The sequence below is a fragment of the Meles meles genome, chromosome 12 (assembly GCF_922984935.1).
Source record: "Meles meles chromosome 12, mMelMel3.1 paternal haplotype, whole genome shotgun sequence".
NCBI classification, from domain to species: Eukaryota; Metazoa; Chordata; class Mammalia; order Carnivora; family Mustelidae; genus Meles; species Meles meles.
The window spans coordinates 6,956,174-6,975,132 of record NC_060077.1 but is presented as its reverse complement, the minus strand read 5'-3'; the positions used below and the strand labels follow the sequence as shown (position 1 = coordinate 6,975,132).

General features: G+C 45.9%; 1 protein-coding gene across 1 annotated transcript in view; it reads left to right on the top strand.

Moving 5' to 3' along the window:
- Window positions 1–12,329: 12,329 nt before the first annotated feature.
- Window positions 12,330–18,959, top strand: part of FBXW8 (F-box and WD repeat domain containing 8) — a 126,074-nt gene continuing 119,444 nt past the window's right edge. Inside the window, exon 1 of the mRNA XM_046024388.1 lies at window positions 12,330–12,717. Within this exon, the coding sequence (XP_045880344.1) occupies window positions 12,400–12,717 (318 nt within the window). The 5' untranslated portion in view covers window positions 12,330–12,399. The remainder of the gene's footprint in view (window positions 12,718–18,959) is intronic.

The following is an 18,959-nucleotide window of genomic DNA, read 5'->3' as shown; positions in this document are numbered from 1 at the left end:
GGCGGTGATTATTGTTATATTTCTTCCGTCCCTTACTCTTTGATTCCTCCTGGTGTTCCCGTTATATGCATGTTCCACATTTTTTAGTTTTCCCAGTCTTTGGATATTGTCTTCTGTGTGTTTCTGGTCCTTGTTTTCTTCCCTTTTCCATTGTGGGGTTTCTACTGAGATATCCCCAATCTCAGAGGTTCTTTCCTCAGCTGTGCCCCGTCTACTAATAAGCCCATCCAGACATCCTTCACTTCTGTTATAGTTTTTGAGCTCTAACATTTCTTTGTGGTTCTTTCTCAGGAGTTCCATCTCTCTGCTTACATTGCCCATCTGTTCTTGCATGCTGTCCACTTTATACAGGAGAACTGTTAGCATATTCATCATTTTTGTTTTAAATGCCTGGCAGATGTTTCCAACATCTCTGCTGTTTCTGGTTCTGATGCTTGCTCCATCTCTCAAATTGTGTGTGTGTGTGTGTGTGTGTGTGTGTGTGTGTGTGTGTGCGTGCCCTATGTAGGATGCTTTACAATTTCTTCTTTTTTTTTTAAGATTTATTTATTTATTTATTTGACAGACAGAGATCACAAGTAGGCAGAGAGGCAGGCAGAGAGAGGGGGAAGCAGGCTCCCTGCTCAGCAGAAAGCCCGATGTGGGGCTCGATCCCAGGACCCTGAGATCATGACCTGAGCCGAAGGCAGAGGCTTAACCCACTGAGCCACTCAGGTGTCCCTTTACAGTTTATTCTTGATAGCTTGACATACTCAATCAGGTTAAAGGAACTGTTGTAAATAGATCTTCAGTAATATGGTGAGAGGCGTGAGGAGGCAGAAGCATTCCATAGCCCTCTGTTAAGTCTGCCTTTAAGTGAGCCTATATCTCTCTTTTTTTTTTTAATATTTTATTTATTTGACAGAGAGAAATCACAACTAGGCAGAGAGGCAGGCAGAGAGAGAGGAGGAAGCAGGCTCCCCACGGAGCAGAGAGCCCGATGCGGGGCTCGATCCCAGGACCCTGGGATCATGACCTAAGCCGAAGGCAGAGGCTTTAACCCACTGAGCCACCCAGGTGCCTCAAGCCTATATCTCTTTAATATGAATTTCATGTGTTGTTGTTTTTTTTTCCCCTCTCCCCTTAGGTGGGACAGGTTGCCTGGAATGGACTAGAATTCCTTCTCTCCTGTGGAAGGCTGGAGCTAACTGGGTTTGAGTATTTCCCTTCCCCCTGATCAGTTAGGCTCTGGTAATACTCCAGCAGGTGAGGTTCTGGTTAACTAGTTTGTCCTGAGGGCAGGTCTTGTTATGAAGAACAGAGTGTTCTGGTGTATTTCAAAATGGTTCTTTTCTCCTCTCACTGCTAAAAACAAGGGAAGACCCACCCCCCCACCCCCCACCCCCGGCCCTGCCACCATATTTATTGTGAGAACTCCTGGAGGAAAAACTCCAAAAAGTGTGGGCCCCCTCTGTGACTAGGTCCCTCTGGAGCTTTTGACTCTCAGACTTATCCACCCCGAACCTCTAGCAATTTGTCAATTACAGTTCAAGATTTCCTACCCTGGCATTGGTTTCCACTTGTGTGTTTGCTCTGGTAAGCTGAGACTCCCTGCATGCACTTGTTCCCACTCTTGGGGACCGTGGTTTTCTGTGTCCTCGCCTCTGTTACAAATTCAAGAAGAGCTGATGATTCTTCATTCTGTTCCGTTTTTTACTTGTTGTTAGGACAGAGTGGAGCCTGCCAAGCTCCTACAAACAGAAGGGAAAGTCAACCTAAAAATCCTAAGTAATACAGAACCTAACTTGATCTGGAGAAGGAAGAAGGAAAGGAAGGCTCCTTGGAGCAAGTGTCCTTTCAAACAAACCTGGCAGGAGTTAGGCAGGTATAGGCAAGAGCGGATAAAAATTTCAGGCAAGAGAGAGCACCACGGAGGGGAAAGCTGAAGAGTTTGAGATGATTAGAGCTTAGAGATGGAAGGGGAAAGTGTCCAGGGATCAGACCGCAGAGCTGAGCTAGAGCCAGATTGCAATCTGAAGGTCTTATATGGCACTAACCTTGGAGAAATTTTGTGAAGGTAGACGTTAAGATTCACAACAATGGCATGTCTCCAAAGAACACAGGCACGTTACAGACATTCCTGACTTCATCCCCACAACAGCGCCTGAGATATCCATCTGTAAAGTGCTTTGAGGAACACCTCAGTGGCTTAGGGCACTTTGCTATTAAGTGCTCATATAAATCGTAACTTATTGGCTCAAATGTTTGATTTCCTATTTTTCTTTCCATTTGTGTGTCACCTGTAATTAGAGTCCCAACGTGCTTAGAGTGATTTTTCTATTAAAACAAAAAGGAGAGAAGACTCTTTAGCAAATTGGAAAGTAGAATAGACCAGGCAACTCCTTCTATTTCCTGTATGAGCACTTGGGTAGAACTTTCTAAGACTTACAACGACATCTCTCACTTCCTTCTTATAGGAGTGAATTTATCTTTCTCTGTGCTACTCCGTGTGTGTGTGTGTGTGTGTGTGTGTGTGTGTGTGTGTGTAGTTGTGCATATCTTTATTAGTTATAGCCTCATCAGTAACACAAATATTTATTGAGCATCTACTATGTGTGGTCACAAACCTCAGCAACACCTCCTGTCCTCTTTTAGCTCCAGCATTCATAGATCCACTTGCATATTCATTCATTCATTCATTCATTCAGCCAATGAACCAATTATCGAGCACATTATAAGATCCAGGCTTTGTGCTAGGGGCTGAGAACACGAAGATGAACAACCTAGATGTGCTTCCCTCTCCCAGGGAGCCTACATTCTAATGCGAGAGACACACAAGCAAATAATAAAACAATTTACCCATTAAGGTAAGGGTCCATTTCGGAGCTAGAGAAAATTGTGTATGGACATGTTACTTAGATAAGGCACTTAGGGAGGTCCCACTTAAGCTAAGAGCTGAAGGCTGAAGGGGGGCAGCTGCATGGGGGAGTGATGTAGCAAGAATATTTGGGAAGACAGAAGTATGTGCAAAGACCCTGGGGTGGAAAAAGGCTTACCTTCTGCAGACCACAGACAGGTTTGAATGGGTAGGTGTAAGATACACAGCAAACACTCGTACACTGGTGGCTGGGATGTAAAGTGGTGCAGCCACTTGGGAAAAAACCATATGCACGGTTTCTCAAATAATTAAACATGATTTTAAATGACCTAACCCGAGAAGGGAAGGGTGCCTGGCTGGCTCATTCACAGGAGTGTGTGACTCTTGACTCGGGATCATGAATTTGAGTCCCACATTGGGTATAGAGATTACTTAAAATGAATGAATATATTAAAACTTTAAAAAAATGACGTAACACAACAGTCCAAGTGTGTAACCCAGAGAAATGAAAACATGTGTTTGCATAAAAACCTGTAATGAGTGTTTAGAGCAGTATATTCACAATCTCCAAAGGGTGGAAACAACTCGAATGTCCATCAGTGGATGAATGGATAAACAAAATGTGGTCTATACATGCCATGAAATCTTATTCCACCATAAAAAGGAACAGAGTGCTAATGGAGGCTACAACATGGATAAACTTACAAAACATGATGCTGGGTGAAAGAAGGCAGTCACAAAGGACCGCATAGCATATGACTCCATTTATATGAAATGTCCAGAATAGAGAAATCTATACAGAAAATAGAATTCTGCTTGTCTAGGAGAGGATTAGGGATGATGCCCAAAGCAAGTAGGGTTTCTCTCTGGAATGGTGGAAATGTTATAAAATATAGTGATGGGGGCACCTTGCTGGCTCAGTCGGTTGAGCATGTGGCTCTTGATCTCTGGGTTGTGAGTTCGAGCCCCATGTGGGGTGTAGAGATTACTTAAAAATAAAAATTAAAAAAATGTAGTGATGGTTATACATCCCTATGACTATGCTAAAAGCCATTGAATTGTACACATCAAATGTACAGCGTGTCAATAGTATCTCAATAAAGCTGGGGTTTTTTTTTTTAAGATTTTATTTATTTATTTGACAGAGAGAGATCACAAGTAGGCAGAGAGGCAGGCAGAGAGAGAGAGAGAGAGGGAAGCAAGCCCCCTGCTGAGCAGAGAGCCTGATGGGGGACTCGATCCCAGGTGAGATCATGACCTGAGCCGAAGGCAGAGGCGTAACTCACTGAGCCACCCAGGCAACCAATAAAACTGTTTTCAAAAATGATCTTATTTGTTATTTCAAGAACATGGAGGTACCTCCAGGTGTTTTTCAGTGGGGTGTCCTGATTTGATTCACTTTTACCGAAGTCCTCTGGCAGCTGTCGGATTCACTTCCAGGAGCAAGAATGGAGGTGGGGAGACCAGTGAGAAGTAACTGCAGTGGGTCAGGAGCAATGTCAGCGCCGTGGACTTGGGGCTGCCAGATTTGGTGAAGAAAAATACAGGACACCTAGTTTAATTCTAATTTCAGATAAGCAAAGAATTATTTTTAGCATAAGTATGTCCCCCCAAGTATTGCGTAGGACATATTCATAATAAAAAGTTATTCTTGGGGGGCCTGGGTGGCTCAGTGGGTTAAACCTCTGCCTTCGGCTCAGGCCATGATCTCAGGGTCCTGGGATCGAGCCCCGCATCGGGCTCTCTGCTCAGCAGGGAGCCTGCTTCCTCCTCTCTCTGCCTGCCTCTCTGCCTACTTGTGATCTCTGTCAAATAAATAAATAAAATCTTAAGAAAAAAGTTATTTGCTTAGCTCAAATTCAAATTTTGCACAGGCATACTTAGACAAAAAAAAAAAAAACACTGTCTATCTGATATTTCCATTTCATTGGGTATCCTGTATTTTATCTGGCAACCCTGCTTGGGCTAGGATGGTGGAGGAGACGGAGAGAAGTGGACAGATCGATGATACATCGTGGAGGGAGACTTTTCAGGATTGGCGGGTATGGGAACCAGGTTCCCGGCTAAAGCATCCAGGTAGCAGTGTAGTTTGCTGAGGTAGGAAAAACTTGGTCTGAGTTGTGAAGAGACAAGCTGGGAGAGAAGATTTGGAATTTTAAAAAATGTTAGTGGGCCGCCTACCTGGATCATCCGGAAGACCATGTGACTCTTGATCTCCGGGTTGTGAGTTCAAGCCCCGTGTTGGGTGTAGAGATGACTTAAATAAATAAAATCTAAAAAAAAAAAATAGGGGCACTTGGGTGGCTTAGTCAGTTAAGCATCCAACTCCTGATTTTGGCTTAGGTCATGATCTTGAGGTCATGGGATTGAGCTCTGTGCTGGGTTCTGCACTCACATGGAGTCTGCTGGAGATTGACTCCCTCTTTCTCTGTCCCTCCCCCCACTTGCACACACACACTCTCTCTAAATTAAATCTCAGAAAAAAAAATAACAAGGTAGGGGAACTTCTTGGATGAGTTAGGGTCAAAGTCAAGCTAAGAACAAGAGTATCTAGGGTCAGCTAGTTGGCTCAGTCCATGGAGCATGTGACTCTTGATCTTGGGGATGTGGGTTCAAGCTCATATTGGGTATAGAGAGTACTTACAAATAAAATCTTAAAAAATAATTAAGAACATCTTCGTGCGCACCCAGAGAATGGCGGCTCTAGGAAAAACTCACGCTTGTCATGGCGTGTTGCTTTTTAAACGGGCAGGCGAGGAAATCAGCTCTTGGAGTCTCAGAGTCTGAGCTGGAGTGAGAACACCCATCCTGTGAACCAACGTCATCATCTCCTCTGTGAGCCAGAGATGGCTGAGCAAAGCATCCCTTAGGAACATTGGGCTGGAGCTGAATTCTCGAGAAAAATAAAAGGGACCGAAGGACAGAACCTGCTTTTTCTCTGAGAGAAGGTAAAATTTCGGGGGGGGGGGGGGGTTGGAACCAGGCTGCGGAGATTAAAGGGGCAGATTGGAGGGGGCTTCAATAAAAGCAGGAAGAGATTGAGGGGGGAGAGAGAGAGATGGGGAATTGTGTCCATATGGGACAACTTTCTTTTGAATGACTAAGTCTGTAGCTGACAGCTGACACTGAATCCCGTCTGTGCAGCATTTTTTATTTTATTTAAAAAAATTTTTTTAAAGATTTTATTCATTCATCTGATAGAGATGGAGAGATCACAAGCAGTGGGAGCAGTACGAGCAGGGCTCGATCCTAGGACCCTGGGATCATGGCCTGAGCCGAAGGCAGTTGCTTAACTAAGTCACTCAGGTGCGCCGTGTGCAGCATTTTTTAAAAAAAGAATTACTGATGGGGGAATTCTCAAGAACAAGCAAATTGTTTCTTGCTACAGATAGCTTTTTTTTTTTTTTTAAAGACCAAAGTTTTATATTCCCTCCACAGGATTTTATATTTTGTTGATTAGGAAGGCATAAAATAACACTAAAGGGCAGTAATATCCAGAGTGATACATTAAGGTCATGTTTCCATTCAAAATGGCTGCATATCATTCTGATGTTTTTGGTGATGTGTCTAAACAATGTACTGTAAAATCATAATCACTTCCCTGCATTACTTCTCATGTTAATCTCCTGCTGTTCCTCACACATTAATGATCCCAAATGAGGTATGAGTCTCTCATCCCACTCACAAGAGCTAAAGATACAGTGGGTGTCTTCGTGTAAGCTAAAGAAAGTTTTGTCTCACCTCATGGATTGTTCAAGAATGAACTGTTGGGGCGCCTGGGTGTCTCAGTGGGTTAAGCCTCTGCCTTCAGCTCAGGCTATGATCTCCGGGTCCTGAGATCGAACCCCGCGTTGGGCTCTCGGCTTGGCGTGGAGCTTGCTTCCCCCTCCCTCTCTGCCTGTCTCTCTCCCTACTTGTGATCTCTCTCTCTGTCAAATAAATAAATAAGAGTCTTAAAAAAAAGAATGAACTACTGTTGGGTTTGAAGCCTACCACATGCAACTTAGGCTTTTAACCACAATCTTTGTTCTTTAAAAAAATGAAATTTGTTGCTAATAATTAAAAAAAAAGATACTTATTTTCAGATGATCTGGATTAAGATCCAGCAGGTGGGTGCAGTTGAGTTTTGTCTTCATGGGCATCCATGCTCCAGCCTAGGAGAGTAGACACCTGGCTCAGGTGCCTCATTTTTTTTTAATATTTTTTTTTTATTTATTTGACAGAGAGAGGTCACAAGTAGGCAGAGAGACAGGCAGAGAGAGAGGGAGAAACAGGCTCCCCGCTTGAGCAGAGAGCCCGACGCGGGGCTCGATCCCAGGACCCTGAGATCATGACCTGAGCCGAAGGCAGAGGCTTAAACCACTGAGCCACCCAGGCGCCCCGGTGCCTCATTTTTTTATTCCCTGGAGTCACCTGCAGGCATTTGAGTCCGTGGTCATGGAAGGTTTTCTGCAGTAGGCTGAATGGTGGCCCCCAAAGGAGAGCCAGGTCCTAATTCCTGGAACCTGTGAATGTTACCTTAGATAGCAAAACAACAACAACAACAACCCTGTGCTTTTGCTGATGTGTCTAAATGAAGGCTCTTGAGGAGGAGGGAATCCTGGGTTATCCAGGTGTGTCTTATGAAACCACAGGTATTCTTATAAGAGGGAGGCAGAGAAAGACTTGAACCCAGGAACAGAAGGTAGGCAGTGACTGAACTAAATGCTACACTGCTGGCTTGGAACATGCAGGCAGGAACCACAAGCCCAGGAACGCAGCTCTAAAAACTGGAAAAAGCAGGAAACAGAGACTCTTCCGGCGGAAGCACAATCCTGCCAACCCCTTGGTTTTAGCACAGCGAAATTGCTCTTGGACTGGCGCCTCTAGAACTGGAAGAGAGTAATCATGTGTTGTTTTAAACCCCTTAACTTGTCCCAGCAGCATTGGGAACTTGCTACACCTTCTTGTACCTGAGAACAAACAAATTAATCATCTCTGCTTTGGTCCCCTGCCCTCTCTACTTTTCTGAGACATCCCTGACCCTAAGGTAAGGAAGTCCTTGCATCTTGGTAGGCTGGTGACTAGCCTGAGAAGGGCGAATGAGACAGGAGGTACTTAGGGGAAAGATGGTGGCCATTTTCTAGCCATCATTCTGGGGCTCTTGCTGGACCTGAACTTGGGCTTTGAGGAAGATACACAACACGTCCCACAGTGGGCAGTAGAGAACTCTGATGGCATGGGACACCTGAAGACCAAATTTCCAGTCTCCCTCCTGTGATAGCCTTGTAGACATCTTAATTTTTCCCAGTATTCCTCCCTACCTTTCTGTTTTGGGCAACTCTGCCTCCCCATTCAATGTAGTCCTAGAAACTGAGCCCATTACAAGCTCCCACTCTTCAAAGAACCAGACCGTTCTGATGATTTTCTGGGGTACTGGTTCTCAAACTGGATTGTGCATCAGAAGCACCTGGAGGGATTGTTAAAACACACATTGTTGGGGTTGCACCCCCAGAGTTTGACTCCGTGGTCTGGGCTGAGGATTTGCATTTTCGTAACAGGTTCTCAGGTGATGCTGGTCAGGGAGCCTCACTGGGAAGTCCTACTCTGGGAATTTGAGTCTTAGAAGATAGAAGACAGGTGGTAACATCCAAAACTGATGGCCTATCATGAAATCCCTGAATCTGATCTGGTTTTGGGCATTCTGAGTACCTCATTATTTTTCATTTTAACCTCGTGAGCCATTCTGAGTTCTGTTGCTTCTTGCTCAAACTAGCAAGACTTGCAACCAAAGAATTTTAATGGCTTGAATTTGCAAGGGACACATGATACAGAAAAAAGGTAGGTCTTGCATGGAACACCAGACTTATAGAACATATTTTGGATGTAATCTCTGCCGGCCAAGACATATTAGTATGGACCCTAACCAGCATTTACTGAATGCCTACTGTGTCCCTTGTAGGTGCTGGGAATTTTACAAACCTCTATTAGCCTTACAGTCACTCTGAAGGGAGGGTACTTTTTTAAATTTTTCATTTGAGGAAATGGGAAGCCCAGGAATTTACTATTGGAAAGATAAAATCAACATCAATATTGTCAGTGAATGGTAGGCAATACTGAATAGAGAATGGTATCTTCCTTCCTCTTGGTGTATTTTCTTTTTCTTTGTTTTCCCCCTCTACTTTCTCTGGGTGATGAAGGGCCGCATTAGCCTACCTGCATTGCCCCTGTAAAAATCCTTTTAAAAGAACCAGAGGAAACAATGGTGTTTTTTGTTTTTTGTCTTAAATCTTTTTTTAAAAAATATTTTATTTATTCATTCGACAGAGAGAGATCACAAGTAGGCAGAGAGGCAGGCAGAGAGAGAGAGGAAGGGAAGCAGGCTCACTGGACCGGGGCTCAATCCCAGGACCCTGAGATCATGACCTGAGCCAAAGGCAGAGACTTAACCCACTGAGCCACCCAGGCGCCCCTACTTTTTGTTTTAAATCTTAATTAGGTGTTTTTAAAATTGTTTTGGCTGAAATATTAGATGGTCTTTAAACTACAGAGCTATCAGAAAAGCCATATTTGGGTTTTTGACTCATGAGTAGATAAAACAAATTTGACCCTTGGAATTCCATTAAAAAATATGATCTCCCTGATATGAGGACGTGGAGATGCAACATGGGGGGTTAGGGGGGGTAGGAGAAGAATAAATGAAACAAGATGGGATTGGGAGGGAGACAAACCATAAGTGACTCTTAAGCTCACAAAACAAACTGAGGGTTGCTGGGGGAGGGGGGGTTGGAAGAGGGGGAAGGGGGTTATGGACATCAGGGAGGGTATGTGCTATGGTGAGTGCTGTGAAGTGTGTAAACCTGGCGATTCACAGACCTGTACCCCTGGGGATAAAAATACATTATACGTTTATAAAAAAATAAGAAATAAAAAATTTTTAAAAAAGAAAAAAAATAGCTAGTATGAAGCAGAACGTCAGCTAAATGTTCTGAGGAGAACGGCCATTGTTTTTATTACAAAAGGAATACTTACTGGACTCTTCCTAGGCCCACGTCACATCCTCTCAACTCCCTTTTACTTCATCATTGCTGTAGTAATTGGCTTTGTGCATGGGTAAACGGACAGTCCCTCCCATTAGCTGCCTTAAGTAAGTCTTGCTTTTTGCCCCAGGGCATCTCTGCTTCCCTGGGGTGGGACATAGGTAACAACTCATTTCCTTAAACTCAACTTGGAAGTAAGAGATTATGAAAAATTCTTTCCTTAACCCTTCTCTAATGGAGGATGAGTGAGTGCATAAAGTCTCCTTTCCTCCATTTCTGATCTCTTAGGAGGACAGTCCTGCAGTGTCTTCTTCAAGGCTGCTTGGAAGGTCTCTGTAGGATGGAGTGTAAGTTGCCCACAGCAGGATGAACTCAAAATGCCCTTTGGATTAGCTGTCCTTCTACCCTGTTCACTCCTCTCTTGGTACCCCACTCCTATTCTCTGTAATCCCTGGTACATTAGCTACCTGCAAGCCCAGGTCTCAGGCTCTGCTTTCTGGGGGAATCTGGGATAGGCTAACATTCCTTGTAGAAAATTAGTGTTGTTGTTTTTTTTTTTTTAAAGAATTTATTTATTTGACAGAGACACAGCGAGAGAGGGAACACAAGCAGGAGGAATGGGAGAGGAAGAAGCAGACTTTTTCATGACCTGAGTCGAAGGGAGATGCTTAATGACTGAGCCACCCAGGTGCCCCGAAAATTAGTGTTCTTTTTTTTTAAATCTGTATGTTCTAACCCATAATCTGGCCGTCTCTAGAGAGCTCTTCTGCGTATGTACTTCAAAACAAAACAGTATGGCATCATACTGTATGTTGTGTTCTGGCTTTCTCTTGCTAGGTTATATTTTTATGTGATTAAATTTTCTCTATGTAATATTTAATAGCTACACATTATTACATTGATTCATTATTTATAGAGCAGCTACTATGTCCCAGGCATGGTTCTGAGTGCTAAAGACCTAGCAATGGACAAACAGATCTGGTCTCAGCTCTTAAGGAGCTGATGTTCTGGTTAGGATCTCTCTTATATTCTAATGGGAGCAAAGTTTATCTAACCAGTGGCCTATTGTCAGTTATTTAGATCACTTCCAATGTTCAGTATTACAAAACAATGCTCTGCTGCCGTCCTTGAAGGTATTCGTTGAATTCATCCTCCGGTTTCTTCTCTTAGGATAAATTGCTAGAAATAGAATTGCTGGAAGAAAGACAATGGTGCTAGGATTCCCAACTAGGTTTTTCCGTCTGATTCCAGGGCTCTGGCTGTTGATCACTATGCAACTCTGGATGTTGATCACTATTACTATCCCTGAGCTGAAAAATCCCCATAACTAAAGTAGCCATATGGTTCCTAGCTGGCTTAGGCATATAGGCTGTATGATTAGGTTAAGGTCAGGTCTGGAGTGGGAGAAAAAAAAAAAATCCTGAGTCTGCACATTACCAGCTGTGGGTTTTTCTGGGTTTTTGTTTGTTTAAAGCTCAGTTTCTTATTCTGTAAAGTGGGGACAATAGTTGTCATCTGAAGGGGTTGTTAGTAAATACGTATGGAATGCCTACCAGTCTCCAGACTCCAAGCTAAGAATGGATAGTCCAGGAGGAAAGGGAGATACTAATAAGCAATTACATGAATCCCAAATCACAAACCGTGTTTTGTGGTATGAAGTATGAGATGCTGTAGGGATGAGTAAGCAGGTGGCCTTATTTTGGGGGTGGGGCACGAGGGATGGAGGGGAGATTAAGGGAGGTGTGAGCTGAGCTAGGAAAGATGTGTAGGAGTTAACGGGGGGGGGGGGGGGGGGGCGGGAGATTTGAAAAATTCCCGGAGGAGGGAACAGCAGGTTCAAAGCATTTGGAAGATGGAATACGATGGTACGCCACTTCTTTTCCCATCTCCCTGCAGCTGCTTTTGGAAGTGTCTTCTGAGATCTTTCCACGGCTGGCTTTTCTCCTCATTAAGCTCTTGGTTCAGAGGCCTTTGCAGAGACGCCTTCCCTGAACATCCCTCCGAAGCTAAGTCCCCATCCCCACCCCTGCCTAACTTTGTTACCTTGTTTTATCAACAGCTACCACGAATTCAAGCCTTCTTATTCGTTTTTTGAACGTGGTCTTCCTCCCCCGCCCCCGCCCCCCAACTTGAATGGAAACCCCATGAAGGGAGAGCTATTAGGACGGGGTGTGGACAGGGGCCCAGATTTAAATGCTGAATCTTCAGCGCCCGGCGTCCAGTAGGTGCTCAATGCAGATTTGACCGAAGAAACGGTGCTTGGCTCCTAGACCGCGCTAGACAAGAGCCGCCGGCGGGATAGGGGAGAGGCTGGGCGCGAGGTGAGGCCACAGACCTGGGGCGCCGCGAGCCACCTGCGCCGGGGGACCGCTCGAGGGGCGCGCCGGGGGCGGGGCCCGCCCACCCGGAACCCGAGTGCGGCGGCGGCGCGGATTTCCGGCGGCGGCGGACACTTCCCGCGGAGGGACTGTCCCGTGGCTGCCGGCGGGTCGGGGAGGACGCGGAGGGCCGGGAGCGGCGGCGATGGACGACCACAGCCTGGACGAGTTCCGCCGGCGCTGGCAGGAGGAGCTGGCGCAGGCCCAGGCGCTCAGGAAGCGGCGGCGGCCCGACGCTGCCCAGCGGCGGCCGCGGCGGGCCGAAGTGGCCCCGGGGCGCGGCGAGCAGGCCTCGGGATACCTGGCTCTGGCCCAGGGCCTCCTGGAGGGTGCGGGGCGGCCCCCGGCGGCGCGGGCGACCCGGGCAGAGAGGCAGGACGCGGCGAGCCGTTCTCGCTCCCCTCCGGCTCGCGAGGTTGCCGGGGGCGGGGAGCAGCTGGTGGACCAGCTCATCCGCGACCTGGTGAGTGGCCGTCACCTCCTGCCGAAGTCGGGGGCCTGCCCCTGCCCCCGCTACCCGTCCCACCTCCCCACCCCCCGCCAATGACTTGGAAAGTGCGTGCCACCCTATGTCTGTGCAGGCATAGACTGTCTCTGGAAGGGTTGGTTCCCACTCCGGGGTGACTTTGTTCGCCCATCTTGGCAGTGTCTGCAGACCTTCTTAGGATGCCACAACTGGGTTGGGGGAGTTGCTACTGGAGTCTACTGGGTAGAAGTTGGGATACTTCTAAATGTCCTACAGTGCAGGGACTGCACCCAGAGGAAATGATCCAGCCCAAAATGTCAGTATCCGTTTGAGAAATCCTGCCCTTGAACTCTTTTAACAAGGCTTGTCTTTAAGGAGGAGGTTTCAGGACAGGGATAGGAAGCAATTTTAATTTTGTTCTGTGTAATGCTTGTACTACTCAATTTTTTCCCAACAGTACATGTATTTAAAAGAGCAGGGAAAGCAAAATCCTTTGGGCACTGTCATTAACATGGAGGTTCTTATCACTTCATGGGCATGGATCCTTTTGAGAATCTGGAGACACCCCACTCCTCCCCTCCAAAAAAAAAAACCCTTTACAAAGTTGGCAAAGTTGGGATCATCTAAAAACACATCCATGGTTAAGAGTTAAGACAATACAGGAGATTTTAATGGTTTGATTTATTTGGGGGCAGGGCGCATAGAGGGAGAGAGAATCTTAAGCAGACTCCCCACTGAGTATGGAGGACGGTGCTGGGCTAGTTCTGGTGAGCTCAAGATCACGACCTGAGCCCAAGTCAAAACTCTAGAGTTGTCGCTTTAACGACGGAGCCACCCAGGTGCCCCTGGTTCGATTTAAATTAGGCTTAAAGAAGGCTTCTACAGCTTCCCAGTTCAGTGTAATTCTGTAATTGGCCAATTGTTTCTAAAAAATAATGGCTTATTTAACGTGTTGTTTTATTCAAATAACATTAATAGCTATAGCAGTTTCCACAGAGTTTCTGGTTTACCTCTAGTGTTGGGACCTTCTTCTGTGTATATTATAAACTCATTTAATGTGACAATTCTTATATGTATGAGAATTCACACTGGTATCGTGTCTGCTTCTGTAAACAGTGGGTCATCGCTGAGGAAGTCTGGCAGATGTAAAAATCTTTCAGTGCCTCGGGAAGGTGGGTTAGCACTGGAGAAATTGCTCAGGCCAGTCCAGATCTATGCAGAAGTTTCTCCCATGGAAGCAGATGTGTAGGTAAGGCAAGACAGCTCGCAGTGGTAGAGGGACATTGGAAAGTGGATTGTTAGGACAAGGGCACACTTGGGGCCTCACAGCAAAAATGCAACCTGCCGAGTGTGGCAGTGTCTTCAGACTTCACAGCTATCCTGAGAAGTCAGTATTAGTCTCCTTCTATGAACGAGGATATTGAGAGGTTTTCTGTAACTGCCCCAGGGATGCCTTGCTGATAAGTTCTGGCGGTTGAATTTGGATCCAGGTGTGTTAGGCTGTAAATTTCACCAGATAGTAGTTTTGCAAACTTGACTTGGTGTACAAATCCCCTTTAGCCTTCTTAAAAGGTTCTGGTGTGTCCCTAGATCTGCTTAATCAATATCCTGAGGAAGCTCAGAAATGTCATGGTTGGGATGGTCAAGCAAATTTGAGACTTTGTTCTCTGCTGTACAGCTTCCTTTGGTTTACAGTCTTGACTTTTAAAGACTTTCTGGCTCTGATACTCCTGAGGGATAGGCATTGAGACCAAAAGTAGCAGAGCCCTTAATGAAGTCTTCTAGAAGTGGAAGGGGCCTGCCTACTGTAGGATCCAAAGGGTACGTCAGAATTACAGTTAGGAAAAAACCTGCTCTGAAATGCGTGCCCATCATCTCTGCTGTCTGCAGAATCACCACGTTAGATGCTGCTGGGCTCTGCATCCTATGACCAGCGTCCAACCTTCAGAGTGCTTGTTGTTTTTTTTTTAAGTACTTTGCAATCATCAACATGGCTATAAATAAAATTACTGTCTCCTTGGTACTGCCTTAAGGGTTTTTAAGATCTTATCTTCTTCAGGCTGCTCTTTGCCCCATTTGACAGATGATTAAGAAAGTAATTCTTAGGGGTAGTCAACCTACCCAGTATCCTGAATATGAGAAGTGATGGTAACCTTTACAGAAAAGGCTTGGATTCGTGTGTTGTTGGTTTTAAGCCCAGAGCCCAGAGGTCATGCCTGATCTCATGCAAATGAGTAAGGTAGCCACAGAGTGGCTCATTCTGTCCTTTTCCCTAGTTCATGAGGTGTTTCATTATGTATCTTTCCAGATTCCAGCCATAAATCTGTAATGCTTTAACTCATGGTTATCTTTTTTTTTTTTTAAATACTCTTTAACACCTGTCTTGGGTCTTGAACTCACAACCCCGAGATCAAGAGTCGCATGCTCTGGGCACCTGGATGGCTCAGTCGTTAAGCATCTGCCTTTGGCTCAGATCATGATCTTAGAGTCCAGAGATCGAGGCCCACATCGGGCTCCCTGCTGGATGGGAAGCCTACTTCTTCTTCTCCCACTCCCCCTGCTTGTGTTCCCTCTCTCTCTGTGTCTTTCTCTGTCAAAAAAAAAAAAAAAAAAAGTCTCATGCTCCAGTGACTGAGCCAGCTGGGTGCCCCATGATGGCTATTATTCTTTTTGCCACATTAAAAATTAAAGATGACAGTTTAGGAGTTGCCTTCATGATATCCCTAAAAAATACAGAACCACTTTTTTTAAAACCTAGCTGCCTTGGTCTTGCTTTTCTGCTTTTAAAATTTCTTTAGATCAGACCCTGTATAAAATCATAAATGTCCAGGTTGGTGAGTTTTCTCAAGTGTACACTTCCATGTAAAATAGCACCCAGATTTCAGAACCGCATTCTCAGCTTGTTAGAACCCCCATGTGTTCTCACCTGACTTCTAACACCTTATTTTAATTTTGTCTGGTTTTGAACTATAAGTAGAATCATACAGCATGTGTTTGCTTGTGACTGGGTTCTAGCACATAGCATTATGTGTGAAATTCATCTCTGTGAATATGTCACGTTTTATTCTTTTGGACATTCTTGATAACCAGTTTCACAGCTGGTTTGGGACTCTTGGGAGTCGTGCTGTGAATACTTTGCACATCTTTTGGAACCTGGTACTCCTTTTTCTTAGGTATATAGCTAGTTGTGGAATTGCAAGGTCATAGGTATGCAGATGTTCAGCCTTAGTAGATCCTGACAGTTTTCTAGGGTGGTTATAACGGCTTTCCTACATGATAGTAACTCAAGTATGTAGAATACGGTATTTCACTTTCTTCTTTGCCATAAATATAACAGCATCTCACCGAGATGACCCGTGGCAACTGAACTTGACCTCAGCATGGGCGAGATGAGAAGCTGATGAATTGGGGGATACACACGGGAGCTGGGCTAAAGGTGGGAGCTACTGCCCAGCTCAGCTGGTTGTTGCCTTGCAAGAATGTGGTCCCAGTGTGGCAGAGTCTATAGGTTTTTGTTTTGTAATTGGGAATGTTTATTTTTACATGGACTCCATCAGTTTTTGCCACACAAAGAACACTCAGGACTTTGGCTTAAAACACCACTATTTAGGGGCGCCTGGTGGCTATTTAGGTGGCTCAGTCAGTGAAACGTCTGCCTTTGGTTCAGGTCATGATCCCACAGGTTGGTCAGGTCAGGCTCCCTCTCAGGGGGGAGTCTGCTTCTCTCTCTTCCTCTCCCCCTCCTCCTGCTCATGTGCGCGCTCTCTCAAATAAAACAAAAAACCCCACCACTACTTAGTTCACTGTTTTGCAGGGTGGCAGTTTGGGCTGGGCATGGGTGGGTCCACTCAGATAGCTGAGGTTAGCTGCTGGTTAGCTTGGCAGCTCTGCCGCTGGGGGCTGGCCAGCCGCTGGGGGTGTGTATGTGCTTGCTCTGTGTCTCCTCCTACAGGTGAGCCCTGAATGGGCTTTCTCAAGAGCTGCAAGAGCAGCAGGAGGGCAAGCTCTAATGCCCAAGTGCTTTCGGAGTCTGCCCAGGTCATGTTTGTTACTGTCACGTCTGCCAGAGAGCCAGATGGCCAAGTCTGGAGTCAGGGCGGAGTCACCCACTGCCTAGATACGGGGAGGAATGAACAAAGTAGTGTCCATTAATACTATCTATCACTCAAACTCTTCCCATTTTTAATTGGTGGTAACTAATGCAAACCAAAAAAAAAAGATGTTTTTAAGTACTAACACCGTGAGTTAAATGAAATCTTCTGTGGGCTGGGTCTGTGCTGGATCCTGAGTTTGTGTTCTTTGCGTTTGTTTTCCCAAGACTCCTCACTTGATCTGTGGCTGACTCCTATGGAGGAAGATTTAGTCCCACCCGAGACTCCACAGAAACTCTGACAGGCTGACCCACTTGACATGAGGGAGAAATACAAATCCGGTCCCACCTCCTAACATCCCCTGTCTTCTGGGTGATGTCCCCCCAGTCCTTGGTGTGCTCTCTTGTGCCAGTGCATTCTGTTGTGTTGTATTTGACGAAGCCAACCCCCCTACCCCCCGGGGCCTGTAGTGTCCTCACTGGAGTGAGATCCAACTAGTAGGTTGGCAGTCAGATGTTAGTTCACCTTTAGAGGAGTGGGGGAACAGCACCGCGCTGGAGTGTCATCTGGCCGGGTGCCGGACTGGCGATGGACAAGCACAGCTGAGATGAAAACTTGAAAGTGACTCCTGTTGGGCCTCGTCTGGTCTTGGAAAGCTTTAAGTAATAGCACTGAGAAGCCATGTGTGTTTAGGTGACAAATGGGGACACCTAAACTGTCTTTTCAGTACATGGTTTTACTAGTGAAAAAAATTGCTTTAGCCCTGGAAAGATTTTCAGAGGCATGAGGCGCTTGTCTTGGGACATTTCTCTCTCTCCCTAAACTCCAGCTTTTCAGAGGTGGGGGGCGCACTTGAGCATAATTGCAAGGATTTCGTTGCCTGATATGTGTGCTGTCTGGTTGTGTAGGTGGTGTTAGAACTCTGAGCCATAAGCAGGCAGCCCCCAACTCAAACTGACTTAAGAAGCCCAAACTGCAATCTACTGATGAGTGTACCTAAAGATTCCAGGTGTGGGTGCTTTGATCATGCAACTAGAAGTCTCTGCGTGTCCTTATCCTGCTTTCCTTTTGTTTTTTATTTCCAGGCAGATCTCCCCCACCCCCACCTTTGGGAGAAATGGCTACCAGCAACTCCAGTCTTTTTCTTCTTTCTTTCTTTCTCTCTCTCTTTCTTTTTTTCTTTTTAAGCTTTTTTTTTTTTTAAAATATTTTATTCATTTATTTGACAGAGAGAGAGGTCACAAGTAGGCAGAGAGGCAGGCAGAGAGAGAGGGAGAAACAGGCTCCCCACCAAGCAGAGAGCCCGATGCAGGGCTCGATCCCAGGACCCTGAGATCATGACCTGAGCCGAAGGCAGAGGCTTAAACCACTGAGCCACCCAGGCGCCCCTCTTTTTAAGCTTTTTGAGAGTGAGAGAGTGAGTGGGGTTGTGGGGCAGCGGGAGAAGCAAACTCCCTGTGGAGCCGGACTCTATCCCAGGACCCTGGGATCATGACCTGAACTGAAGGCAGATGCTTAACTGACTGAGGCACCAAGGTGCCCTCCAGTCTTACTTTCTCTCGCTTCCAACCGAGAGAAAGAGCATTTGTTCTCTGCCGCAGAAGGTATGAACTTAAATTCCCATTGGTCCAGACTGGGTCATGTGTTCATCCTCTGGCCAGTCACTGACTCAGGTTGGCCAGGCTTGTATCCACTCCCACTCCTAATAAGAGGGAAGGCCTTAGCCTCATTAAACCAAGGCAATGGAGAGTAGGATTGGGGTGGTTTCCTAAAAGTAGAGGGATTGGGTGTTGGGCAGGAAATGACCAAAACAACAGATGTCCACCTTAGGTGGGTGTCTGAAGCAGCCTACTATGGGATTGTATGTGTTTTGTAACCATCAACCATATTTTTTTAAAAAAAGATTCTATTTATTTGACACACAGAGATCACAAGTAGGCAGAGAAGCAGGCAGAGAGAGGGGGGGAAGCAGGCTCCCTGCTGAGCAGAGAGCCCGACGCAGGGCTCGATCCCAGAACCCCGAGATCATGATCTGAGCCGAAGGCAGAGGCTCAACCCACTAACCCACCCAGGCGTCCCATCACCAACCATATTTATTGATTAGCTGGCTGCTGGGGAATCGTAGTAAACAGAATGGACATAGTCCCT